Source organism: Phyllobates terribilis, unplaced genomic scaffold (genome assembly GCF_046119375.1).
Source record: "Phyllobates terribilis strain yellow unplaced genomic scaffold, ASM4611937v1 Scaffold_11__3_contigs__length_659146591, whole genome shotgun sequence".
NCBI lineage: Eukaryota > Metazoa > Chordata > Amphibia > Anura > Dendrobatidae > Phyllobates > Phyllobates terribilis.
The window spans coordinates 328,212,208-328,239,866 of record NW_027362771.1 but is presented as its reverse complement, the minus strand read 5'-3'; the positions used below and the strand labels follow the sequence as shown (position 1 = coordinate 328,239,866).

At 41.9% G+C, this 27,659-nt stretch overlaps 1 protein-coding gene across 1 annotated transcript in view; it reads right to left on the bottom strand.

Annotated features, from left to right (window-relative positions):
* TMEM266 (transmembrane protein 266) overlaps nucleotides 1-27,659 on the bottom strand; it is a 75,674-nt gene that overhangs the window by 34,003 nt on the left and 14,012 nt on the right. Inside the window, exons 4-6 of the mRNA XM_073652656.1 lie at nucleotides 27,171-27,244; nucleotides 26,885-26,941; nucleotides 26,539-26,677 (exon numbers count right to left, since the gene is read on the bottom strand). Of these exons, the coding sequence (XP_073508757.1) occupies nucleotides 26,539-26,677; nucleotides 26,885-26,941; nucleotides 27,171-27,244 (270 nt within the window). The remainder of the gene's footprint in view (nucleotides 1-26,538; nucleotides 26,678-26,884; nucleotides 26,942-27,170; nucleotides 27,245-27,659) is intronic.

The following is a 27,659-nucleotide window of genomic DNA, read 5'->3' as shown; positions in this document are numbered from 1 at the left end:
TATCAGGTCCTTAACCACCCCGACCTCGTGGGATTGGGCACCACAGTCTGCTCCCACTGTCACTGTGGTCACAGGGTAGTCCTTGGCGTCCCCATGTATGCAGCGAACGCCCACAGTCTTGGCAGAGATCAGCTGGTGGGGAAGGTTGGCACTGACTAGACTCCCTGAATCCAACAGTCCAAGCACCATCACCCCATTAACGGACACGGCACATGCCTGCGGCCCCTCGTCTGGTCGACAGTCCACACTGCAGGCGGGATAAGCATAATAGGAGACCCGTCTGCCTAGGCTGCAGTCCATGAGCTTGAGGGACATATGGCAACTTGCGGCTAAGTGTCCAGTGTTGCGACACCGCCAACAGACTAGATCTTTAGCAACTGTCCTTGTGGCACCTTCAGTGGAAGTGGGACGCCCTCCAGTGGTGGCTCTAGACCCCGTCCGTGGTAATCCTGCCCCCTTTTCGGTATCCCAGTATGGAGAAGTGACTATTTCTGGTTTCCCGATAGATTTCTCAACCACCTGGTACCTCTTTACCAGCCGATGAAGTCATCTGCGTTCTGGGGATCGCCCTGGGCAACCCAAGTCTGTACTGGCTTGGGAAGGGAGTGCACAAGTCTATCAATCACCACTCGCTCATCTGGGCTAGAGTGGAGGACTCTGGCTGCAACCACTTCTGAACGAGATGCAGTAGGTCAAACATCTGCGAGCGACGGGGTTTGTCTCTGGCATACGTTCAATGGTGGACTTGTTGGGCTCTCACAGCCATATTCACTCCCAGGCGTGCCAAGATCTCTGTCTTTAGCTTTGCGTATTCCTTGGCATCCTGCAGTGCCAAGTTGTAATATGCCTTTTGGGGTTCCGCTAACAAATGTGGTGCCAGAACCTCTGCCCACCGTTTCTGGTGGAATAAACACAGCCTTACTGGCAAAACAAAAGATACACAATAGCACAGTCCATATGTGTGTGAGGTTCGCCCACACAGGTCCTGAGCTATGGCTGTCCAGTCTGGAGAGCTTGCCTCTCCAAACACAACACAAAGAAGAAAAAAAAACAGGACTGAACATTTAAAACTTGCTCAGCCACACCCTGAGGTGGAGGTATATGTATATAAATTATATATATGTGTATATACCACACGTCATGGAGGGGTTAAAGACGCAACGGACACCCTTACTAGGATTGACGGCATCCTTGTGGAAGAGGGCATCCTGTTGGTCACAGCCGATGTTTAAACTTTGTACATATGCATCAGCCATACGGACGGCTTGGATGCAGTCCGCCTCTTCTTGGGGGCCTCCAACCTGGGCGGCCCTATGTGAGAGCTCATCCTAGAGTTGCTGAGCGGTGTCCTCACCCACAACTTTTTTGTTTTTAAAGATCTTTTTTTATCTACAGAAGCACGGCACGGCCATGGGGTCGGCTTGCGTGCCCTTGTACGCCAATCTATTCCTGGGTGAGTGGGAGAGACGCATTTTTGGCGATGGGGGCACGCCGGCTGCCAACCATGTGCTGTGCTGGCTAGAGATATATAGATGATATTTTGGTTTTTGTGGAGGGGTATGGTGCAGCAACTCGGGGGAATTCATCGAACAACTGAATGTGAATCTATATAACATCAGGCTTACTTATGTATATCAAAATATAAAAATAGAACTACCAACCATATGAATGTAAATCCAGCATGGTAGAAGGTATAATAAAATATAACTTTTAATGTAATTATATTAAAATGGCCGCATGGCTCAAGTAAAAAGACAATGGACAAGAAAAACCAACAAACGAAACACAAAAACTTCAGTCACCAACCCAGGAGGGGAAGGGTAAACATGCCCAAAATTGCGACCACCTAGTAAAATGGCAGTGACATATAAATAATTGAGAAAGGAACAATCTCACCATTAGTTATGGCCTTACTCAAGGTAACAGAAGATCCCCACTAGCTGGTATTTCATCCAGAGAGGCAATATAAAGCAAACAGGGGGGTGGGGGGAAATCACCCACACAATACCCATAAAGAAATATCTCATGTATAGATGATGAGCCGGGGATCTATTGCGCATGTCCCATAAGGTTTCCCATTCCCTACGCGTTTCGTTAGTTACTCATCAGGGGATAGGTGGGGGAGAAGGGACCACCGTATTGGCACAACAGGAAAGGATTCCCAAAAAGTATAACAGGGAATTACATGTGCTGCATACACAAATCCATTGGTGGCGTTTTTAAATATGCTCACTTCTGGCGCCAATTACAAGCATCAGACGTCACTTCCGGTGCGCCATGTGACGCATCACGGTGCCCTCGTATCCAGACAAAGGGCGCAGGCATTAGTGTGTGATGCGCTCCAAGCTGGAAAGCATAGACGGACGCTCGCGTCACAGGGGAACTGGAAGGGGCGGGACAAGCACGCGACCTCCGGAACACTGCGCTCCAAGCTGGAACGCACCGGCAAATCCTGCGCAGGAGTGTCGCCGTCATATTAACAAGGGGACGTGCTCATCAAACAGCCTGCGCTCCATCAGGGACACCCAACTGATATATGAATACATAAATGAGGCCCCATTGCCATAACATCCACAAATATAAAAGGGTGGACAGGGAAGGGGAGCATACAGTAGGGATATAAATTCATGTCCATCTGGATAATATTATAACAATCTTCAATGTAAGCCATAATGCTTATTCAAAACAATGAGTCTCAAATGTTGATTATGAAGAAGGACAAGGAAGCATCATAAATACACAATGAGTATCTCAGAAATTTATAAAATTACAAGGGTACAATCAGCAATAGTACAAAAAAACATAATAACAATCACCCAAATAATTTTAGCAAATAGAGTCCTACAACCCAGGGTATAACACACCCAGGGGAGGACAAAGTTTATTAACGTGGTAGTTGAGGCGGGCCAAGTGGCCAAGGGTCATGAAGGGACAGACAAAATGTATTGTAGACAGGCAGATACACAGATGGACCACCGAGATGGAGAATGAGGAGGAAGCAGAATAAGGGGGGAGTGCCCTAATATCCCCTAGTTAAGCTATTCTGACAACCTACCTGACAGTGGAGGTTGGCACCCTAGGGGGATCTTCTGTTACCTTGAAAAAGGCCATACTCCAACTAATGGTGAGATTGTTCCTTTCTCACTTATTTATATGTCACTGCCATTTTGCTAGGGGGTCGCAATTTTGGGCATGTTTACCCTTCCCCTCCTGGGTTGGTGACTGAAGTTTTTGTGTGTCGTTTGTTAGTTTTTCTTGTCCATTGTCTTTTTACTTGAGACATGCGGCCATTTTAATATAATTACATTAAAAGTTATATTTTATTATACCTTCTACCGTGCTGGATTTACTTACTTATGTATATGACATAAGAAAGGTCGATTTCCTGAACATCACTCTAGAAACAGATGATCATTCGTACATTCAGATGGATGTTTACAGGAAGCCAACCTCCGTTACTGCATTGATTCACGCTAGTTCAAATCACAGTCCAGCCACCATTTGGGCCGTTCTGGTTGGACAAAGTGAGGCGGATTTGTTCATCTGATGACAAGTTCGAGAGACAAGCTCGGGATTTGAAGTTCAGATTTGAACAAAGAGGCTATAGCCGGAGATGTGTCAGGCGTGGCTATAACAGGGATAGTGCAACTCCCCGTATTAATCTTTTATATTCCAGAAACTCTTTGGACCGGAGCGAGGAGAGGATTAGGTTCATCTCCATCTTTAACCAGGAGTGGACAGGCATCAGAAACATCCTGACTAAACACTAGGATGTACTGAGGACTGAGCCCTCCCTGGGAACTTTCCTGGGTGATTTTCCATCCATGATGCCCAGGAGATCTAAAAATCTAATGACTTCTCACCAGGAGGTCATTCACATTCCTGAGAAGCCGCACCCCTTTGGCTCAAGGGGCCCTACGATGTTTCACGTGCAGTCACTGTCTTGCCTGTGCCAATGACCTCCGGTGCTCTACTTTTAAATTTACTGATGGCCTTAAGGAATTTCAAATCAGACAATACATTTCATGTAGCACCTCAAATGTGATCTATTATGCCACCTGCAGTTCTACACTGATATACAATGGTCTAACATCTAGGGAGCTCGGGGTCCATGTATGTGAGCACGTGAGGGACATCGGCGAGGCTAGGACAGTGACCGACCCCTCTGAACATAAGACCATTCCACGGCATTTCTGAGACGTACACAATTGAGACCCTCGGTCCCTAACAATACGGAGTATCAATATTGTGCATACGGGGTTTCAGAGGGAGGGGGCGAGGGAACTAAAAAAAAAAAAAAAACTCAAGTGCAAAGAGAAACACAATGGATCGTACGACTAAACACTATGGTCCCAAATGGCCTTCATGAGGTACTAGGCTTCTCTTGCTTTTTATGAATAGAGAATTTCCTATTATCTCTCTGTCCAGATTTTACCTATCCCTTTCTGACGAGCATGATGGACTTTTTTAGTCTTCTTTTATTTTTATAATATATTTTTGTTGTGTTTTTCATGTTTTCAAGTATTATACTTTTGCTATGTCTTCATTTCTTCCTATTGGAATTCTGTGATGTGCCAGCTGAAACCCACCCCCCACCCCCCTCTTTTTGAGAAATCCCGCATGAATTTTCAGATTGGATCCAAATAATCAGTTGGATGTTGTTAAGTACCCTCTGGATTTTGTTACTTTGTCCTTTTTTGACTCTGTTAAGAACTATTAGAGTGTATTAATTTAGTGCCTCACTGTTATTTTTATATCAAGCACATATATTCATACTCACGCTGTGGATCTATTCTGGGGATGTGGTACACATGCGTGGAGTCCCGTGTCAATGGCCGCGTGACGGATTTCCGGTCAGTCGGACACGTGACCAGATACTGGTGATATTTAACGGCTTCCCGACCGCCCACTGTAGATAAATGTCCGCGCTGCCTGGGCTCTGTGCAGCGCGGACGTTTAAAAACGGTGGGTGGTCCCGCAGCGCTCAGGACCCCCAGGGTCCTGCAAGCGCTGCAGGAGCGGTGCAGAGCGATAGCTCTGACAGGGAACATCATCGGGACCTGATTGGATCAGGTCCCAGTGATGTTAACCCTTTGCTGTCTTCTATATGCCGCGATCTATAGTGATCGCGGCATACAGAAGACAGCAGGAGGAGAGGGGGTCGTCCACTTACCTCTCCGACGACCCCTGATACCCTCCAGGACCTTGGGTTGCTATGGCAGCTGGAGGTCACATGACCGCCTCCAGCTCTGCCATATATGGTGTCCTGCCTGGCTCAGCCTGCAGCCTGCAGCTGAAGCCTGGCAGGAGACTGACTGTGAAACAGTCAGTGAAGATCTCATGTAATATAATATATGTCTATTACATTACATTACATGAGATCAGGGATCAGAAAAATAAAAATTAATGTCCCATACAGGGACTAAGTAAAAATGTAAAAAAAAGTAAAAAAAAATGTTTTGAAACTGTTAAAAAAAAAAATACAAAATAAATTAAAATAAATAAATAAAATATTAAATCAATAAATCCGTATATTTAGGCAAAAATAAAAAAAGTACACATATTTGGTATTGCCACGTCTGAAACAACCCGAGCTATAAAACTGTCACACTAATTAACTCCTTCTGTGCACACCGTAATAAAAATAAATAAAAAACGGAGCAAAAAACTATGCTTTTTCTCATATCGCCAAACAAAAAGTGGAAAAAAATGCGATCAAAAAGCAACATGGAAATAAAAATGGTACCGCTGAAAACGTCATCTTGTTCCGCAAAAAAAAAGCCGCCATACAGCTCCATCAGCCGAAAAATAAAAAAGTTATAGCGCTCAGAATAAAGCAATGCAAAAAAAATATTTTTTCTATAAAATTGTTTTGTGTAAAAGCGCCAAAACATAAAAAAAATATACAGTAAGTGTAGTATCGCTGTAAACGTACTGACCTGAAGAATAACGCTGCCTGATCACTTTTACCACACACAGAACGGCATAAAAAAAAACCCTCAAAAAACAATTCCTGAATTGTTGTTTTTTGTTAATTTTACCTCCCAAAAAAACGGAATAGAAAGCGATCAAAATATGTCCCGTACCCAAAAATGGTACCAATAAAAATGTCAACTCGTCCCGCAAAAAACAAGCCGTCACATGACTCTGTCGGCCGAAATATGGAAAAATTATAGCTCTCAAAATATGGCGATGCAAAAACTAGATTTTGCAAAAAAAAGCGTCTCTTAGTGTGTGACAGCTGTCAGTCCTAAAAACCCTATATAAATCTGGTATCTCTGTAATCGCACCGACCCGAAGAATAAAGTAATCTAATCAGTTATATATCACACTAGGAACGGCGTAAAAAAATAAATAAAACCAATTCTTCACCTGCTACTGATTTGTTTATTATGTCTCCCAAAGATCGCAGTATGGCTCGGCACACATTTATCCTGCGCTCTGCGCTGAGCACTTACGCCAGAGTTTCCGTGTAAATCTCTGAAATATGTGATTCAGCCGGAACCCATGACGGAAGATTCCCTGTAATGAGGCAGATATAGGCCACTGTGGATGCCGTCTGGCCTGTGATCCCACGGCGTCATTTGTTTTAGGTGTGCATAAAAGTGCGGTTGGCCACAGTTTTGTGCACTTCTGAAAAAAAGGACACCACTAAACAGAGGCCAGACGGAGTCCAGAGTAACTCTGCTGCCTCATTACAGTGAATTGATCCCGCAGGGGTTTCATCTGAATTACATCACTTGGAAATTTAGAGGGAAACCCCGATGTAAGTGCTCAGCTTAGAGCGCCGGATAAATGTTACGTAAAATGTTCCCAATAAAAGCTTCAACTCAGTCCTCAAAAAAAGCTAGTCCCCACTCAGGTCCGTCATCTGTTAAAAATATAAGGGACTTCCAAGTTACTGGTAGCAGAAAGGCTCTGGAAAAGCGAAATGGCCCTTGCCCCCCAAAAGAAATTCAGAAAATTTTGTGCTCCCAAATCCAAATGCCTATTCTACAATAATTTGTTTTCCAATTGTCAAATAGCGCTCCGTCCCCCCCAGATCTCGCTTTATGGCTGAGTGGTACGATACAGCCACATATGGGGTATTGCCACTTTTAGAAGAAATTGTGTGACACATTTCGGCACCATTTTTACCCATTGCCCTGTGTGAAAATGTAAAATCTGAGGGTAAAACATTTTTTTGTGGTAAAAATATAATTATGCTTTTTTCACTGCCCAATGGTATAAATTTAAAAATTAAAAAATACTCACTACTTCCCTAGATGAATTCCTTGAAAGGTGTAGTTTACAAAATGGGCTCACTTGTGGGGGTTTCTGCTGTTTCGGCATGTCAGCGACTCTTCAAATGTGACATGGTGTCTGCTGCCTATCCCAGCCAACATAGCGCTCCTTTCTCTTCCGAACCCTGCCGTACACCAAAGCAGTGGTTTTCCCCCACATATGGGGTATCAGCGTACTCAGGAGAAATTGTACAACAAATTTCATGGTGCAATTTATCCTGTTACCCTTATGATAATGCAAAATTAGGGAATGAAAAACATTTTTTGTGGGAAAAATGTGAAAATTTTATTTTTATGGCTCAATATTATAAACTTCTGTGAAGCACCTTGGGGTTCAAGGTGCTCACCACACATCTAGATAAGTTCCCTAAGGGGTCTAGTTTCCAAAATGGTGTCACTTGTGGGGGGTTTCCACTGTTTAGGCACATCAGGGGCTCCCCAAATGCAACATGGCGTCCGCTAATTATTCAAACAAATTTTACATTCAAAAAGTCAAATGGCGCTCCTTCCCTTCCAAACCCTGCCGTGCGCCCAAACAGTGGTTTGCCTCCACATATGGGGTATCGGCGTGTTCAGGAGAAACTGCACAACAAATTTCATGGTGCAATTTATCCTATTACCCTTTATGATAATGCAAAATTAAGGGATGAAAAACGTTTTTGTGGGAAAAATGTGAAAATTTTATTTTTACAGCTCAATATTATAAACTTCTGTGAAGCACCTTGGGGTTCAAGGTGCTCACCACACATCTAGATATGTTCCCTAAGGGGTCTAGTTTCCAAAATGGTGTCACTTGTGGGGGGTTTCCACTGTTTAGGAACATCAGGGGCTCTCCAAACGCAACATGGCGTCTGCTAATTATTCAGACAAATTTTACATTCAAAAAGTCTAATGGCGCTCCTTCCCTTCCGAGCCCTGCTGTGCGCCCAAACAGTGGTTTTCCCTCACATATGGGGTATCAGCACGCTCAAGAGAAATTGCACAAAAAATTTTGGGGTCCATTTTTTCCTGTTACCCCTGTGAAAATAAAAAAATTGGGTCTAAAATAACATGTTTGTGAAAAAAGTTAAATGGTAATTTTTTTCTTCCACATTCCAAAAATTCCTGTGAAGCACCTGAAGGGTTAATAAAGTTCTTGAATGTGGTTTTGAGCACCTTGAGGGGTGCAGTTTTTAGAATGGTGTCACTTTGGGGTATTTTCTGTCATAAAGACCCCTCAAAGTGACTTCAAATATGATATGGTCCCTAAAAAAATGTTTTTGTAAATTTTGTTGGAAAAATGAGAAATCGCTGGTCAACTTTTAACCCTTATAGCTCCCTAACAAAAAAAAATTTTGGTTCCAAAATTGTGCTGATGTAAAGTAGACATGTGGGAAATGTTATTTGTTAACTATTTTGTGTGACATATCTCTCTGATTTAAGGGCATGAAAATTCAAAGTTTGAAAATTGCAAAATTTTCAACATTTTTGCCAAATTTCCGATTTTTTCACAAATAAACGCAAGTGATATCAAAGAAATTTTACCACTATCATGAAGTACAATATGTCACGAAAAAACAGTCTCAGAATCGGGGGGGATCCGTTGAAGCGTTCCAGAGTAATTACTTCATAAAGTGACAGTGGTCAGAATTGAAAAAATTGGCCCGGTCACGAAGGCAAAAACAGGCTCTGGTGCGAAGTGGTTAAGTGGGTCTTGCTGGATGTTATAGACATCTTGCCCTAGAGGAAGCGTTAATTGAAACACGCGAAACGCGCATTGGGATATTGTCCATCTTTCTCTCCTCTCCACCAAAGTTCTACATCCCACACTGGTAAGATTTAACCCTGCTGGTTTACCGCTGTCATTTTACATATTTGCTTAGGCACTTGCTTAGATTATTTGCCATTATTGGCCATTGGGCAATTTGCAATATTTTGCGCAGGGGTCTCATCGGGGTGGCCACTTACCATATTTTTCTGTTAGCACATGCTATTTACAATTGATGTTATGTATCGTGTGTGGTGATGATTACTGTGGTGGACTTCTCTTTGCTTGTCTTCCTATAAACCTCTTTTTAAATTTTATTGAATAAACATTATGGATTTCAAACCATTTAACTCAGTTTCCTCCTATCTTTGATATGTGTTTGTTGGAGTTGGTTCTATTGGGTGACCCACGGCAACCATTCAGTGTTGAGTCTCACCTCCTGTGCTAAATATGCCACTGGCAACTCTCTTTATATTATGAAATAGTTTGTAGATACAGCTCACCCCATCCAATATATGTATGCTGCTCAGCCTGGTTTCCTGGGCAATCCACTCTACTATGCACGAATTAAGCTTGTGAGGCATCAAGCAGCTTTGTTCAAAGTTGTGAAAATAGGTTTTCAAATCTAGGAAAGCAAATTAAAAGACAAAAATACTTTATTATTACTTCATTAAAATAGCAGCATGGGCATAAAAAATATATCCAATGCGTTTCGAGTCTAGCTGACTCTTAACCATAGACATAGCTCCAACTGGTGCTAAATCTACGTTTAAGAGTCAGCTAGACTCGAAATGTGTCAGATATATATTTTATGCTCATGCTACTATTTTAATAAAGTCATAAAAAAGCATTTTTGCTTTAATTTGCTTTGCGGGATTGAAAAACCTCTTTTCACAAGTTTGACACTTACCAGAAAAAATTCCAGAGCAGATGTCGCCTAATCTGCATGTGTTACACTGCGTGTCAATTTCCACACCTGAAAAAAATTCTGTAAAATCTCATCACCTTCCCTGGTACTGTAATCTGCTGTGGATTTGAACTGTTCAGAATTATCCAAGTCTATTGCAAATAACTTTATATTTGCTTCCACATGTAGAGTTTTCAGCACAAACACATTTGGCTCAAATAAATTTACCAATTGGTAAATTCCTAGTAAGTTTTGGATGGCAAATTTCAGCATAGTGAATGGTGTTCCCACTAACTGGTTTTCTATAGAACTGCTTTCTAATTAGACCATCTTTTGGATGTAGAGATTTATCAAGGAAAGATACATGGTTTTCATGTCGTACTGTAAACCTTTTTTTAAATCAGATAAATTTTTTATTCATTTAAAGATAAAATAATGAAATATGCAGTAAAGCTATTAGCAAACTTGGCAAAGGGCAAGAAGGGAAAGAGTAATATCTTAAAGCTTAAGACTAGAGAGGGTTTAATGGTGGATAACCCTAGGGAAATAAACTCAACCCTGCGGGAGTATTATGCTAACTTATATTTAGAAGAGGCCAAGGGCACAAGTAGAGGTGAGGACTTTCTAAAAAAAATTAACATACCTTGTGTCTCAGAGCCACAGTTAAATATGCTAAATGCAGTTCTATAGAGCTTAAGGCCTCGTATTTCGCAGACGATATCATACTTTACATGGCTGAGGTGGCAAGAGATCTGCCAGGGGTCCTGGATCTTATGTAAAATTTTGGTATGTATTCGGGATTCACTCTAAATAAAAGCAAATGCGAAATTCTCCACTTAACAAATAGAGACAGAAGTAGTATGGTGGAAAAGGAAACGTGCAGTATTCCAATATCCAAAACACATATAACATATCTGGGTATCAAGCTGGGGAGAAAACCAGAGTCAATATATAACTTAAACTTTCCTCCAGTCATCTCCAAAATTCAACAGGAATTAGAAAGGTGGCAAAATTTGCCTTTGAGTCTATTGGGCAGGATTCACCTTTTAAAAATGATGAGTTTTCCAAAACTAATGTATCCACTGCAGACCATTCCTGTTCTCCTAAAACATGTAGATGTGCAGAAAGTATACTCGGCTATTAGGAAATTTATATGGAGAGGTCGAAAACCCCGTATAAAACTGAATACACTGATGGCTTCCAGGGAAGAGGGAGGGGTAAACTTGCCAGACATAAGAGGATATAATTTAGCGTGTATTTCCCGTCACATAGTAGATTGGTTTAACCCCTTAACAACATTTGCCGTACTAATACGCGTCTGTGCCCTGGAACTTAAGAGCCAGACCCGTATTAGTACGTCATGGCGATCGCGCGCGCACACAGGCTGTGCGGGCGCGATCGCCGCCGGGTGTCAGCTGATTGTCACAGCTGACACCCAGAACTATGTGCAGGGAGCGGTCCTGCACCGCTCCCGGCACATTAACCCCCGCGATGCTGCGATCAATGCGGGGGCAAGGGGAGGTGATCGCCGATACTCACCTCCTCTTCCGGCTTCCAGCGCAGTCTGCAAAGGCTTCCCGGGTGTTGCCATGACGACCCGATGTCGTCATGACAACATCCGGGTCACCAGACAGCAGGAAGATTGCTTGGACATGCGCAGTGCATCTCCAAGCAATCTTCACACTGTGCATTTCTGACAGCTTGCATGGCATAGGGATGGTGCTGCATTCCTGTGCCATGCAGGCGATCAGAGAAAAAAAAGTGAAAGTCCCAGAGTGGGACAAAGTAATAAAGTGTATAAACTGTGTGAAAGTGGAAAAAAAAATAAAAAAAAAAATTAGCAAAAATATAAAAAAAAAATTAAAAAAATAATCCACCAAAAATAAAAATATAATGTACCCATCAATAAATATTATTATAAAAAAAATAAAAAAAAAAACAATAAAAGTACACATATTTGGTATCGCCGCGTCCGGAACAACCTGACAACCTGACTTATAAAACTGTCCCACTAGTTAACCCCTTCAGTGAACACGGTAAAAAAAAAAAAAGAAGCAAAAAACAATGCTTTATCACCATACCGCCAAACAAAAAGTGGAATAACACGCGATCAAAAAGACACATATAAATAAAAATGGTACCGCTGAAAACGTCATCTCGTCCCGCAAAAAACAAGCCGCCATACAGCTCCATCAGCCGAAAAATAAAAAAGTTATAGCTCTCAGAATAAAGCGATGCTAAAAAATATTTTTTCTATAAAATAGCTTTTATTGTGTATAAGCGCCAAAACATAGAAAAATGATACAAATGTGGTACCGCTGTAAACGTACTGACCCGAAGAATAAAGATACCTCATCAATTTTACCACACGCGGAACAGAATTAAAAAAAAAAAAAAAAAAAAAAAAAAAACAATTCCTGAATTGTTGGTTTTTGTTTATTCTGCCTCCCAAAAATTGGAATAGAAAGCGATCAAAAAATGTCACGTGCCTGAAAATGGCACCAATAACAACGTCAAGTCATCCCGCAAAAAACGAGCCGTCACATGACTGTCTGCCAAAATCTGGAAAAATTATAGCTCTCAAAATATGGCGATGCAAAAACTAGATTTTACAAAAAATGCGTCTTTTAGTGTGTGACAGCTGTCAGTCATAAAAACCCCATATGATTCTGGCATTGCTGTAATCACACCGACCCGAAGAATAAAGTCGTCTAATCACTTATACCGCACAAGCAACAGCGTCAAAAATAAACTCTTGGGTTAGGATTGGGCTAGGGTTAGGGCTGGGTTTGGGGCTAGGGCTGAGCTGGGGCTAGGGTTGTGCTGGGGCTAGGGTTGTGCTGGGGCTAGGGTTGTGCTGGGGCTAGGGTTGTGCTGGGGCTAGGGTTGTGCTGGGGCTAGGGTTGTGCTGGGGCTAGGGTTGTGCTGGGGCTAGGGTTGTGCTGGGGCTAGGGTTGTGCTGGGGCTAGGGTTGTGCTGGGGCTAGGGTTGTGCTGGGGCTAGGGTTGTGCTGGGGCTAGGGTTGTGCTAGGGTTAGGGTTGTGCTAGGGTTAGGGTTGTGCTAGGGTTAGGGTTGTGCTAGGGTTAGGGCTGGGGTTGGGATTTTTTTCAAAAGTAAGAAAAAAAGATGACGATATGGCGACTAGTGTTGAGAGCAAGTGCTCGCTACTTGAGTTTGCATCGGGTGCTCTGGTATGCATTGAGTATCGTGGGTATTTGAGTGACATGCTCGAGTCTCTGCCCCATATGCTTCGCGGCCAAAAAACTTTACGGGGATTGCCTGCCATGCACGAGCGATCCCCGCATGTTTTTTTTTGGGTGTCTAATAACCGTGAAACATGCGGAGCAGGGACTCGAGCATGTCACTCGAGCACACGCTGTACATGGTGCATACCTGAGTACCCGATGCAAACTCAAGTAGCGAGCACTTGCGCTCAAGAATAATGACAACTTATTCAATATGATGACCTAATGTAAACAAATTCTGTGCCGTACCTCTGGGTTCAAAATGTTCACTATACACCTTAATAAAATCCTTGAGGGGTATAGTTTCCAAAATGGGGACACTTGTGGGGGAGCTCCACTGTTTAGGCACATCACGGGCTCTCCAAACGCGACATGGTGTCCGCTAACAAATTGAATGGAAAATCGGCTCAAATTGTTAGCGGACGCCATGTTGCGTTTGGAGAGCCCCTGTGTGCCCAAACATTGGAGCTCCCCCACAAGTGACCCCAGTTTGGAAACTAGACCCCCCAAGGCACCTATCTAGATGCATAGTGAGCACTTGGAACCCCAGGTGCTTCACAAATTGATTCATAAAAATGAAAAAGTGTTTTTTTTTTCACTTTTTCATTTTTACGAATCAATTTGTGAAGCACCTGGGGGTTCCAAGTGCTCACTATGCATCTAGAAAGGTGCCTTGGGGGGTCTAGTTTCCAAAATGGGGTCACTTGTGGGGGAGCTCCAAAGTTTGGGCACACAGGGGCTCTCCAAACACAACATGGCGTCCGCTAATTATTCAAGCAAATTTTACAATCAAAAAGTCAAATGGCGCTCCTTCCCTTCCGAGCCCTGCCGTGCGCCCAAACAGTGTTTTTTCCCCAAATATTGGGTATCTGCGTGCCCAGGGGAAATTGCACAACAAATTTTGGGGTCCATTTTTTCTTGTTACCCCTGTGAAAATAAAAAAAATTGGGTCTAAAGTAACATTTTTGTGAAAAAAGTTAAATGTTCATTTTTTTCTTCCACATTCAAAAAATTCCTGTGAAGCACCTGAAGGGTTAATAAAGTTCTTGAATGTGGTTTTGAGCACCTTGAGGGGTGCAGTTTTTAGAATGGTGTCACTTTTGGGTATTTTCTGTCATAAAGACCTCTCCAAGTGACTTCAAATGTGATGTGGTCCCTAAAAAAATGGTTTTGTAAATTTTGTTGGAAAAATGAGAAATCGCTGGTCAAATTTTAACCCTTATAGCTCCCTAACAAAAAAAAATTTTGGTTCCAAAATTGTGCTGATGTAAAGTAGACATGTGGGAAATGTTATTTATTAACTCTTTTGTGTGACATATCGCTCTGATTTCAGGGCTTAAAAATTCAAATTTTGAAAATTGCAAAATTTTCAAAATTTTCGCCAAATTTCCATTTTTTGCACAAATAAACGCAAGTGATATCGAAGAAATTTTTCCACAATCATGAAGTACAATATGTCACGAAAAAACAATCTCAGAATCAGGGGGATCCGCTGAAGCGTTCCAGAGTAATTACCTCATAAAGTGACAGTGGTCAGAATTGTAAAAATTGGCCCAGTCATTAACGTGCAAACCACCCGCGGGGCTTAAGGGGTTAAAGACACTAGTGGGTTCTCTGATACGGTCCTGGAAAAATCGTATGCGTACCCGTGGAACTTAGTCGCCTTATTACACACGCCACAAAGCCTAATGCCTAAAAAAATAAAAAACTCAATAGTTTATCGGGATACAATAGCTACATGGAAGGAACTTAGGAGAAAACTTAAATTATCATGGAGAATATCGAGAGATTTACCCATATGGGGAAATCCTGTGTTCCAACAAATAGCAGAGAACAAACTATTTCAGGAATGGAGGGTGAGGGGGATCCATAAAATAGCTAATCTACTACATGAAGAAGAAAATAGGTGGCTGAGTAGGGAAGAGATAATATTAAAATTCAAGCTAAGTGAACAACAATTCCTACAATTCGGACAAATAAAAGGGACAATTATGACGCATTTGATAAATGTGAGTGAAGAGACGAGAAGGAATGCAATGGATAATCTATTATTTGACCGAACAGGTACATGCTATATATCCGCAATATACAGAAATCTGAAAGGCATCCTTGGAAAAATAGACCTAGAGAAAACATTCAGATCCTGGGCCAAACAAATAGAGGGTGAGGAAATCGGGGAAAAAATGCTGGCGGGTTGGCAGGCAGTACGGAAAAACATCTTAAGTGAGGTTTGGAGAGACACACAATTTAGGATTTTGCACAGAGCTGTACTGGCCTTCAACATACCAGTATCTAGAACAATGAGGGATCGTCTGATACATTGTCCAAAATGCAAACTCGGAAAATCTGATGTTACATGGACTCTGGGGATGCCCTAAAGTACAGGAATTCTGGGAAGATATAAAACATATGATGGAAAATATAGGTATTGGGAACATATCATTGCACCCATTACCGTTCCTCTTCCATTACTGGAAAGGAGAAGAAGCCCCACAACAAAAAGGAAAGAACACATTAACTCCAATGTTCCACTAATTTGTATGATAGCTAAAAGAAGCCTATTAAAGGATTGGTTGAGCGATTCCATTCCAAATCGGAAAGTTATAATGGGACAAATGAAAACTTTGTTTCACTTAGAATGGTTGGAAGCCGAGCGTAACAAGGAAAAGAGTATAAAATCGCTCATAATAAAATGGAAAAGCTTCTTACTTAGACATTACACAAACAAAGAACTTCAGGAAATTATGAAACCCTTTGAACAGACCAGTTGGTACATACTGGAAGACTTGGGTACAACATTGGGGAAGTTGAAAATAGTTGATCGTAGAAGAAGTAGATCGTAGTAGAAATTTTAGAACCACTCTCCATAATCTTTGAAAATTCTTGGAGAACAGGAGAAGTCCCAGAAGACTGGAGAAGAGCAAATGTTGTTCCTATCTTCAAAAAGGGGAAGAAGGTGGACCCAGGGAACTATAGGCCGGTGAGTCTGACTTCTATACCAGGAAAGATCTTTGAACAAATTATTAAACAACATGTATGTAAGTACCTGGATAAGAATGAAGTGATTAACCAGAGTCAGCATGGGTTTATAACTAACAAGTCATGTCAGACTAACTTAATTTCCTTCTATGACAGAATCACTGACTGGGTGGATCAGGGAAATGCTGTAGATATAGTATATCTTGACTTCAGCAAAGCATTTGACAAAGTATCTCACACCATCCTTATTGAAAAAACGACCAAGTATGCAATGGACCAGGCAACTGTTAGGTGGATTCATAACTGGCTTAGTGATCGGACTCAAAGGGTGATTGTAAATGGCTTCACATCCAGCTGGATGAATGTCTCAAGTGGGGTACCACAGGGCTCCGTCCTGGGACCTGTATTGTTCAACATCTTTATCAATGATTTAGATGAAGGAATTGAGGGTAAACTGATTAAATTTGCTGATGACACAAAGCTAGGAGGGATAGCTAATACTAGAGAAGAGAGAGAGAGGATTCAAAAAGACCTAAATAAACTGGAGCAGTGGGCAGCAACCAACAGAATGGTTTTTAACAGGGAAAAATGCAAAGTACTACATCTGGGCAATAAAAATGAAAAAAGCATATACAGAATGGGAGGAATAGAGCTAAGCAACAGTACATGTGAAAAAGACTTAGGTATACTAATAGATCATAGACTGAACATGAGTCAACAGTGTGATGCAGCAGCAAAAAAGGCAAATACAATTCTGGGATGTATTAACAGAAGCATACAGTCTAGATCACGTGAAGTCATTATTGGTCTTTACTCCTCTTTGGTCAGACCTCATCTGGAATACTGTGTACAGTTTTGGGCACCACATTTTAAAAAAGACATAGACAAACTGGAGCAAGTTCAGAGAAGAGCGACCAGAATGGTGACTGGTCTGCAAACCATGTCCTATGAGGAACGGTTGCAGGATTTGGGAATGTTTAGCTTGCAAAAAAGAAGACTGAGAGGAGACTTAATAGCTGTCTACAAATATGTCAAGGGCTGTCACATTGTAGAAGGATCATCTTTATTCTCTTTTGCACAAGGAAAGACTAGAAGCAATGGGATGAAACTAAATGGGAGGAGACACAGATTAGATATTAGAAAAAACTTTTTGACAGTTAGGGTGATTAATGAGTGGAACAGGCTGCCACGAGAGGTGGTGAGTTCCCCTTCAATGGACGTCTTCAAACAGAGGCTGGACAGACATCTGTCTGAGATGATTTAGTGAATCCTGCTTTGAGCAGGGGGTTGGACCAGATGACCCAGGAGGTCCCTTCCAACTCTACCATTCTATGATTCTATGATCTGAATGTTGATGGAAAAGGTGGAAGGGATACAGGTTAAGACGTAGTATAAAATATGGATACAGACTAAATATTCAATAATGTTTAAGGGATTAAGAAGAAGACGAAAAGAAAAGGAGAGGTGCACACAAAAAATATACAAGTGTTTCCTGCATGTTGGGGAAGAGGGAGGGCAATGGGGAGGGTTTTTTTTTTTCTTCAATGTTTACTTTGTACTTAGACCATACAATTAGTAAGGTGATAATCAAAACTGAAATGATGAATACTTAAGCTAAGAATAATGCATTGGAATGTACATTTACATACTTATGTTATATGTTAAAATTATTTAAAAAAAAATAATGAAATACAACTTCAGTGCAATAATTTTCCATTTTCTTATTATCAAAAAGAATCCCTCCCTCAACCCCCCTCCCCTTTTAAGGACAACAGTAAACATTTATTGTTATATAAAATATGGCTCAATATCACAAAAAACATCTTATAACCATTGCAATGCATTTTATAGTGTAATCACCGGATTCTTCCCTCCATAAGCATTAATCACACCTTCCATGATGCCCATAGGTTGTCACTGAGTTTGGCGGTTTTCCTTTTTAAATAGATTTTCTCCTCCATCCGTACCACATAATCCACCTGCCTTATGTACTCTTGTCTAGAGGGAGGCTCCGTTCGCACCCAATACCTAGCTATTACATTTCTAGCTGCATATAAGAGTCTGGCAATTGCCAGTTTTGCGATATCGTTCCCCATAAGTTCCTCCACATATCCCAGCAAGCAAACCACTGGATCCCTAGGAATTATACAATGATAACGTCCTTCAATTAGGGCAGCTACTTCAGACCAATAGTTTGCAAGCTTTGGGCAACTCCACATAACATGTAGTATACCAGCAACTTCAGACCCACATCTCGGGCAATCCGAATTCTCCCATACCCCTATTCTGAACAAAAAAATCGGGCGATCTACAGTATATGCTCTATGTACAAGAAGTAGTTGGGACATTCTGGTAGGTTCATTTAGAGACAACTTGGGGATATATTCCAATATGGACTCCCATTTGTCATCTTCAATGGTACCAACATCTGCTTCCCACTTTTCCTTCGCCAAAACAGGATAGTTCAATAGAAAGGTGTGAAGCAGATCAGCATACACCTCAGATATGACGCCTGCTGTACATCCCCCATACAAATATAGTCAATAACGATATCCTTTTGAACAGATAGGTTCCTCATTTTCCTTTGCTTAATAAACGCATGCTTAACCTGTGTATACTGATAGCTGTGTCCGTCTAATAAGTGAAATTCCTCTTTCAGCATCTCTAGGATTTTGATGTTTTGATTATCCATCAGTTGGTAAATGTACTGTATACCCCTTGCCATCCATCCTCTCAGCTCTCCTATTTTATAAAATTCACCTAAGTTTTCATTATCCCAAATAGGAGTATACATAGACATTCCCACTATACCTCTAATCTTCTTCACCCTCGTCCACAGTTTATGGACTAGGCCACAGGTTGGGTATGACCTGCCCATGTTCCCAAAAAGTCCCGACTCTAGGCCCACTACCAATGGACTTTTTTTAAGATGAAATTCCAAAACCGCCTGGATAGTCCCCTTCGTTGCCCTCTGCGCCCACCCTCTAATATGCTGGGACTGTGCTGCCAAAAAATATATCTACGGGTTTGGTAGGGCGAGACCCCCCTCCTCTTTCGGCCTCTGGAGAGACTCCAGCTTAATCCTAGGTTGTCCTCCACCCCAGACCAGATCCCTAAATATTGCATTAATGCGCTGGAACACCGGCTGAGGAATCCACACAGGGGAGTTATGTAAAACGTACAACAATTTGGGCATTAGCACCATTTTAAGAAGATTGGTGCGTCCCACCACCGAGAGGCGCATTTTGCTGCATGTAGATGCTTTATCTTTTAATTTCCCAAGTATCAGGTATACATTCAACTGAAGGTACTCCTTTACTGGTAATGTTATTATAATGCCAAGATACTTAAATTCTCGTACTAATTTGAGTTGTGTACGCTCCACCTGTTCAACATCTACGCCATCCAGGGTATCTATTTCCATAATATGAGATTTATCCCAATTAATTTGTAGCCCAGATAACAAGCAAAATCTATTGATGATAGCTATTGCACCATGTAATGACGTCTGAGGGTCCTGTAAGAATAATAAAATATCATCTGCGTACAACGCTATCTTCTCCTCAACCATTCCATATCGAAATCCCTTTACCACGTCTGACTGTCTCATTACAGAAGCCAGCGGCTCTATGGCCAGGGCAAATAACAGCGGGGAAAGGGGGCAGCCCTGTCTGGTTCCTCTTGTCATATCAAATTTATTTGACCGTTCCCCATTTACTCTTACTTTGGCTACCGGGCGTGTATACAATAGCTTTACCTAAGCCATGAAAACCGGACCAAATCCCATCAATTGGAGAACACGCCAGAGATAGCTCCACTCCACACTATCAAAGGCTTTCCGTGTGTCCAATGAGACCACAACTCTATGCCCAGCATTGTCAGCGGCCAACTGCATGTTAAAGAATAGTCACCTCAAGTTAATGGCCGTTGATCTATCTGGCATAAAACCTGACTGATCTGAGTGTATAACACTAGAAACTACACGGCTTAGTCGGTTAGACAATACTTTAGCTAAGATTTTAATATCAGCCGGTAGTAGGGATATGGGTCTATACGAATCTGGCTGTGTCCGGTCCTTATCCGCCTTGGGCAAAACCACCACCGTAGCCTCCCGCATTGACTCCGGTAATTCTCCCACCTCCAGGGCCGCCAAAAACACATTTTTCAATTTTGGCAATAGTACATCTCTAAGATGTTTATAGAATTCTGTTGGTAGGCCATCCGCTCCTGGGGCTTTATTATTTGCCATTGAAGCCAGAGCTTCCTCCATCTCCTCCGCCGTCAGGGGGCCTTTCAAGCTATCCCTAGCCTCCTCACTCAGCTTAGATATCTGGGGTCCCCTCAAAAATTGGTCTATATCATCTCCCGTGTTACTTAATTTAGAGTTATATAGGTCACTATAGAAGTCCCTAAACACCCTCAAGATATCTCGCGTTTCGTCATACTGTAAACCTTAACTTTAATTATCATTCAAATGCTGGACAAAATGTAAAGTTTATTCCTAATCCCCTTGCCAAGGTCGTCTATATAAAGAACGTAGCACTTGATATTATCCAAGTACGGGTTGATGGTAGCATATATAGAGAGAACTCGTCTACCAACAAGCCATATAGATGTTGATCACTGAACTCGAGAATTTCAACCCCAATGGGCACCCTTCCATTTACAAAAGAAATCAGTTGTCAAAATGAAGAAGATATTTTTCTGAAAATAACAACATGTAACAAACAGTATACAAGACCATAAATCCTTAGGATAATTGCTGTGTTTGCTGACAATGAAATTATAGAGCCTTCAACAAGGATAAGCTATGTGGCAATGAGGTGTATAAAGAAATGACATCACAAGTCATCCATGACTCCTCTTTCTCACAATATAGATCTTGTGATATTAGAAGAATCTCCTTGGTATCATTTATGTAGCTGTGGCTTTTTTTGACCATGGGCTGTAGAAGATCATCTAGCCACGATGAAATATGTTAAGTTGAAGCACCACTCCAGCACTGTTTTTATTCAATGCTGGAGTGGCGCTTTAAATGTAAGCCCCCTGCCCTTCTTTTTAGATTCACCTTCCGGTGGCTTCAACTTTTACCAACACCGCTCCAGTCCCATGGCGCCATCTTGTGCCTGTAACTTCTGACTGGCAAGAAGTCACAAGTTACGTTACAAGAGCTCAATGCAAGTCTAGGAGAGCCAGAACGAGGCCCACATAGAGATGTATTGAAAAGTGACCTCCGAGCCACTCCATGAAACACTGGAGCAGCCGGCAGGTCATTTTTCGCAGGAGACCGACAGGGGCGATGCTAGAAAAGGATGAAGACGGCGGTAGGAGAGTATGAGACAGGGGGTAGGGGAATCACATTTAATGCACCACTCCAGCGGTGCAATAAAAAAAACATGCTGGAATGGTGCTTTAACCCCTTAACAACATCTGACGTACTAATACGCGTCTGTGCCCTGGGACTTAAGAGCCACACCCGTATTAGTACGCCATGGCGATCGCGCGCGCACACAGGCTGTGCGGGCGCGATCGCCGCCGGGTGTCAGCTGATTGTCACAGCTGACAACCGATACTATGTGCAGGGAGCGGTCCTGCACCGCTCCCAGCACATTAACCCCCGCGATGCTGCGATCGAAGTCGATCGCAGCATTGCGGGGTCAAGGGGAGGTGATCGCAGATACTCACCTCCTCTTCCGGCTTCCAGCGCTGTCTGCAAAGGCTTCCCGGGTGTTGCCATGACGACCCGATGTCGTCATGACAACATCCGGGTCACCAGACAGCAGGAAGATTGTTTGAACATGCGCAGTGCATCTCCAAACAATCTTCTCCCTGTACAGCGCTGACAGCCTGCATGACACAGGGATGGTGCTGCATTCCTGTGCCATGCAGGCGATCAGAGAAAAAAAAGTGAAAGTCCCAGAGTGGGACAAAGTAATAAAGTATATAAACTTTCAGAAAGTGAAAAAAAAAAAAAATTGCAAAAATATCAAAAAAATAAATAAAAAAAATAATCCACCAAAAATAAAAATATAATGTACCCATCAATAAATATTATTATATAAAAAAAAAAACAATAAAAAGTACACATATTTGGTATCGCCGCGTCCGGAACAACCTGACCTATAAAACTGTCCCACTAGTTAACCCCTTCAGTGAACACGGTTAAAAAAAAAAAAAAGAAGCAAAAAACAATCCTTTATCACCATACCGCCAAACAAAAAATGGAATAACACGCGATCAAAAAGACAAATATAAATAAAAATGGTACCGCTGAAAACGTCATCTCGTCCCGCAAAAAACAAGCCAACATACAGCTCCATCAGCCGAAAAATAAAAAAGTTATAGCTCAGAATAAAGCTATGCTAAAAAATATTTTTTTCTATAAAATTGCTTTTATTATGTAAAAGTGCAAAACATAGAAAAACGATATAAATGTGGTACCTCTGTAAACATACTGACCCGAAGAATAAAGCTGCCTTATCAATTTTACCACACGCGGAACAGAATAAAAAAAAAAAAAAAAAACAATTCCTGAATTGTTGGTTTTTGTTTATTCTGCCTCCCAAAAATCGGAATAGAAAGCGATCAAAAAATGTCACGTGCCTGAAAATGGCACCAATAACAACGTCAACTCATCCCGCAAAAAACGAGCCGTCACATGACTATCTGCCAAAATCTGGAAAAATTATAGCTCTCAAAATATGGCGATGCAAAAACTAGATTTTACAAAAAATGCGTCTTTTAGTGTGTGACAGCTGTCAGTCATAAAAACCCCATATGATTCTGGCATTGCTGTAATCACACCGACCCGAAGAATAAAGTCGTCTAATCACTTATACCGCACGAGGAACGGCGTCAAAAAGAAACTCTTGGGTTAGGATTGGGCTAGGGTTAGGGCTGGGTTTGGGGTTAGGGTTGTGCTAGGGTTAGGGTTGTGCTAGGGTTAGGGTTGTGCTAGGGTTAGGGCTGGGGTTGGGATTTTTTTCAAAATTAAGAAAAAAAGAAGACGATATGGCGACTAGTGTTGAGAGCAAGTGCTCGCTACTTGAGTTTGCATCGGGTGCTCTGGTATGCATTGAGTATCGTGGGTATTTGAGTGACATGCTCGAGTCTCTGCCCCATATGCTTCACGGGCAAAAAAACTTTACTGGGATTGCCTGCCATGCACGAGCGATCCCCGCATGTTTCTTTTTGGGTGTCTAATAACCGTGAAACATGCGGAGCAGGGACTCGAGCATGTCACTCGAGCACACGCTGTACATGGTGCATACCTGAGTACCCGATGCAAACTCAAGTAGCGAGCACTTGCGCTCAAGACTAATGACAACTTATTCAATATGATGACCTAATGTAAACAAATTCTGTGTCGTACCTCTGGGTTCAAAATGTTCACTATACACCTTAATAAAATCCTTGAGGGGTATAGTTTCCAAAATGGGGTCACTTGTGGGGGAGCTCCACTGTTTAGACACATCACGGGCTCTCCAAACGCGACATGGTGTCCGCTAACAAATTGAATGGAAAATCGGCTCAAATTGTTAGCGGACGCCATGTTACGTTTGGAGAGCTACTGCGTGCCCAAACATTGGAGCTCCCCCACAAGTGACCCCATTTTGGAAACTAGACCCCCAAGGCACCTATCTAGATGCATAGTGAGCACTTGGAACCCCCAGGTGCTTCACAAATTGATTCATAAAAATGAAAAAGGGTTTTTTTTTCACTTTTTCATTTTCATTCCAAGTGCTCACTATGCATCTAGATAGGTGCCTTTGGGGGTCTAGTTTCCAAAATGGGGTCACTTGTGGGGGAGCTCCAATGTTTGGGCACATCAGGGGCTCTCCAAACACAACATGGTGTCCGCTAATTATTCAAGCAAATTTTACAATCAAAAAGTCAAATGGCGCTCCTTCCCTTCCGAGCCCTGCCGTGCGCCCAAACAGTGTTTTTTCCCCACATATTGGGTATCTGCGTGCCCAGGGGAAATTGCACAACAAATTTTGGGGTCTATTTTTTCTTGTTACCCCTGTGAAAATAAAAAAATTGGGTCTAAAGTAACATTTTTGTGAAAAAAGTTAAATGTTCATTTTATTCTTCCACATTCAAAAAATTCCTGTGAAGCACCTGAAGGGTTAATAAAGTTCTTGAATGTGGTTTTGAGCACCTTGAGGGGTGCAGTTTTTAGAATGGTGTCACTTTTGGGTATTTTCTGTCATAAAGACCTCTCAAACTGACTTCAAATGTGATGTGGTCCCTAAAAAAATGGTTTTGTAAATTTTGTTGGAAAAATGAGAAATCGCTGGTCAACTTTTAACCCTTATAGCTCCCTAACAAAAAAAAATTTTGGTTCCAAAATTGTGCTGATGTAAAGTAGACATGTGGGAAATGTTATTTATTAACTCTTTTTTGTGACATATCTCTCTGATTTAAGGGCATAAAAATTAAAATTTTGAAAATTGCAAAATTTTCAAAATTTCCGCCAAATTTCCGTTTTTTTCACAAATAAACGCAAGTGATATCGAAGAAATTTTACCATAATCATGAAGTACAATATGTCACGAAAAAACAGTCTCAGAATCAGGGGGATCCGTTGAAGCGTTCCAGAGTAATTACCTCAAAGTGACAGTGGTCAGAATTGTAAAAATTGGCCTGGTCATTAACGTGCAAACCACCCTCGGGGCTTAAGGGGTTAAAGATCTTATACCAGCCACAACTGGACAAAAGAGGGATGCTGCAAACAGTGAACCTAACACAGTGTGAACACCAGGAAAAGAGGAATAGAAGCACATTAGCAAATGAGCATGAAGAAATAAAAAGACAGCTGTAAAATAAGTAAATGCTTGTTGGCTTGTGTGTCGGCACTCGGTGGTGCAGTAGAGGACCTGCGCGCTTGTGCACACTGGCCACTTGAGGACCTGCGTGACGTCACGTCACGTGGGTGAGTACCGGTACGGTGGCCTAGGGGGATCAGAATAGCCTTTAGAATAGCGCGCAGGTCCTCTACTGCACCGCCAAGTGCCGACACACAGATTGGTGAGAGCGGCCGGGACCCTGCCCCTTCCCTCTCAGCACCATGCCACCAGCGCTCATTCATACAGCGGAGGAAGCTTCTTCTGCCACACGGACCGGCAGCCACACAGGTCCACTGACATTGGATGTCCACAACTGACAAGAAGAGTGCGACTGAACCGTAAGTCATTGTGCCAACTTGCTACAATACGTGCAGCTCCCTGGACTGTTCTATGCACGCTGTGATTAAGCTGTGATTTGTTTTCTCTGACCCACGCAAGGATTTAAAACAACAGCAGTCAGGGGACTGCCCCTACTTCTATAAAACCAAGACAAGACACCCGCTACTAGTGCTGCAGGAATTCTACCCCGCTCCACTCCAGCAAGGAACCCATTTGCTTTAACTACTCCTGGGTCCACGAATACACCCACCAGTGTTTAGCACTTTGCAACCACTAAATGCGGGTCTCCTCCTAAACAGCACCAGTCAGCAACAAATAAGTGACTCGACCTGTAAAGGTATATTCCACTACTGCTCTGTAGCAGTACTCGTTATAAAATACCACCATTTCCTATTAATCTTTTTTCCCACTCCCTTTGTCACTAAATATAGGTGATCGCCTTAACTCCACAAGTGGAAGCCGCCCCCCATGTCTGCATCCAAACCTTCTAACTACAATCGACCAATACAGGTACAAAAACCCATTTTTCTCCCCCCTCCCCTAGGCAACTAAGACCTCCCGTGACTGAAGGAAAATCGTCTCTCATTCCCTTGCAGTCTAACTGGAACGTGGATAACCCAAACCTGACCGGACCCCTTCCCCAAAACCCTCCTACACCTAGATATCTCAATAATATAAGAAGGTAACCTCTAAAACTTGCCACTAAACAATTCCCTACCTTTTCTCCATATAAGGGGGAACCTCCAACCTGGTCATCAAAAGACCCTCCAGGAAGCTCATAACTGCCTCTCAACCAGGAAAAACTTCTAGGGCTCCCATCCTGACTATCTTCCCTCCTCCCATTGCTTTTAGCCCACTAGCCACCTTTTAAAATAATGATTTTTAACTTCTTGTAACCTACGTATTTAATAAAATTGGACAATTTTAACATCTTCATTTTTATTTCTTGCCACATACCCTATACACTAGCGCAAGTTGTTATATATATATATATTTCTTATCTTGAAAACGTCAGACAACTGTGGTAGTTGTCCTCTCATGCAGCAGATATTGGGCATACCTATTAGCGCCACCATTCCATTGGCTTGTTGGAAATAATTTGATAGAAAATAAGGGAAGAATGAATGAGTGGTAAAAGTATTTTAGACTAAATAGTTTCAAAATTACAAAGCATAAAATGTCACTTACCATCAATAATTCTCTTCACCCTCCATATCCTCAAAGAAATAAAGAGACTGATGGCATCCCATGGACTACTGGGTCCATTGGCTACTGTAGATGCCACCATGGGAGCAAGTGAGAGAATAATGACAGCTCCATCCAATACCTGTTGAAGACACAAATATTATTGAAACAGTAAGAAAGAAAAATCCTGCTTTATTGGTTCTATATAATTTGGGACCGAAAGATTAGAATATGGCCAACAGAAAAGGTCTGTACATGGCTGTGGACTTACTCAGGGAACCATTTCTTGTAGCAGAATGATGCCTGTCACTTTGTTGAAAACACAAAAAAAGCGGAAGAGAAAACTCACCTCAACTTTGTTTTCAATATAATCCCAGATACCCAGAACAATGATCCGGAGTACGGTCTAATAAAAAGAAAACAGAAATTTCATCTGTAGGAAATACATGACTGAGTTACTGGGAGTTTCTAGTACACTACTTGTATGTTTTCCAATTTGCACTTGACCGATTAAAGAGAACACAGATGAGAAAATATAAGTATGTAACAGCAGGGGGGACAAAACAATGCGGACTTTAGAGAGGTTAGACCACTTGTGCTAAATATTGGAAGAAAGCACGTAAAATAAAGCTTACCTCTACAAAGAACAAGGAGAGAATGGACAGACTAATCCAGTGAATGATCCCTGAACACTGTGATGCATTAGAAACTAAGAAAAATTAGGCAAAAAAAAATAAAATAATTGATAATCACCAGTCTGAGTAAGTCTGTTCACACATGTGCAGTTCAGGATTTTATAGCAGCAAATGAGACTCATATTCCAAAGTATTATGCAACGTTGTAGCATTTTCTCTCAGATTATTTCAATTATGGCTTTTATTAAAAGGGGATGATCAGCAATACCACCTATAGCCTGTAGCTGAAAGTGGCACAGTTTCCACAAAAAATAATAAACAACCCCTCTATATTTACCGGTTACTCAAACAAGTTACTAAAGAGAAGCATTTTATTTTATACAATGATGAAGCCAGAGGGCTTGTCTACATCACCCATATAAAAATTGCTTATAAAGGAAATCTGTCACCAGTTTTTATCATCTAATCTGAGAGCTGCATGATGTAGAG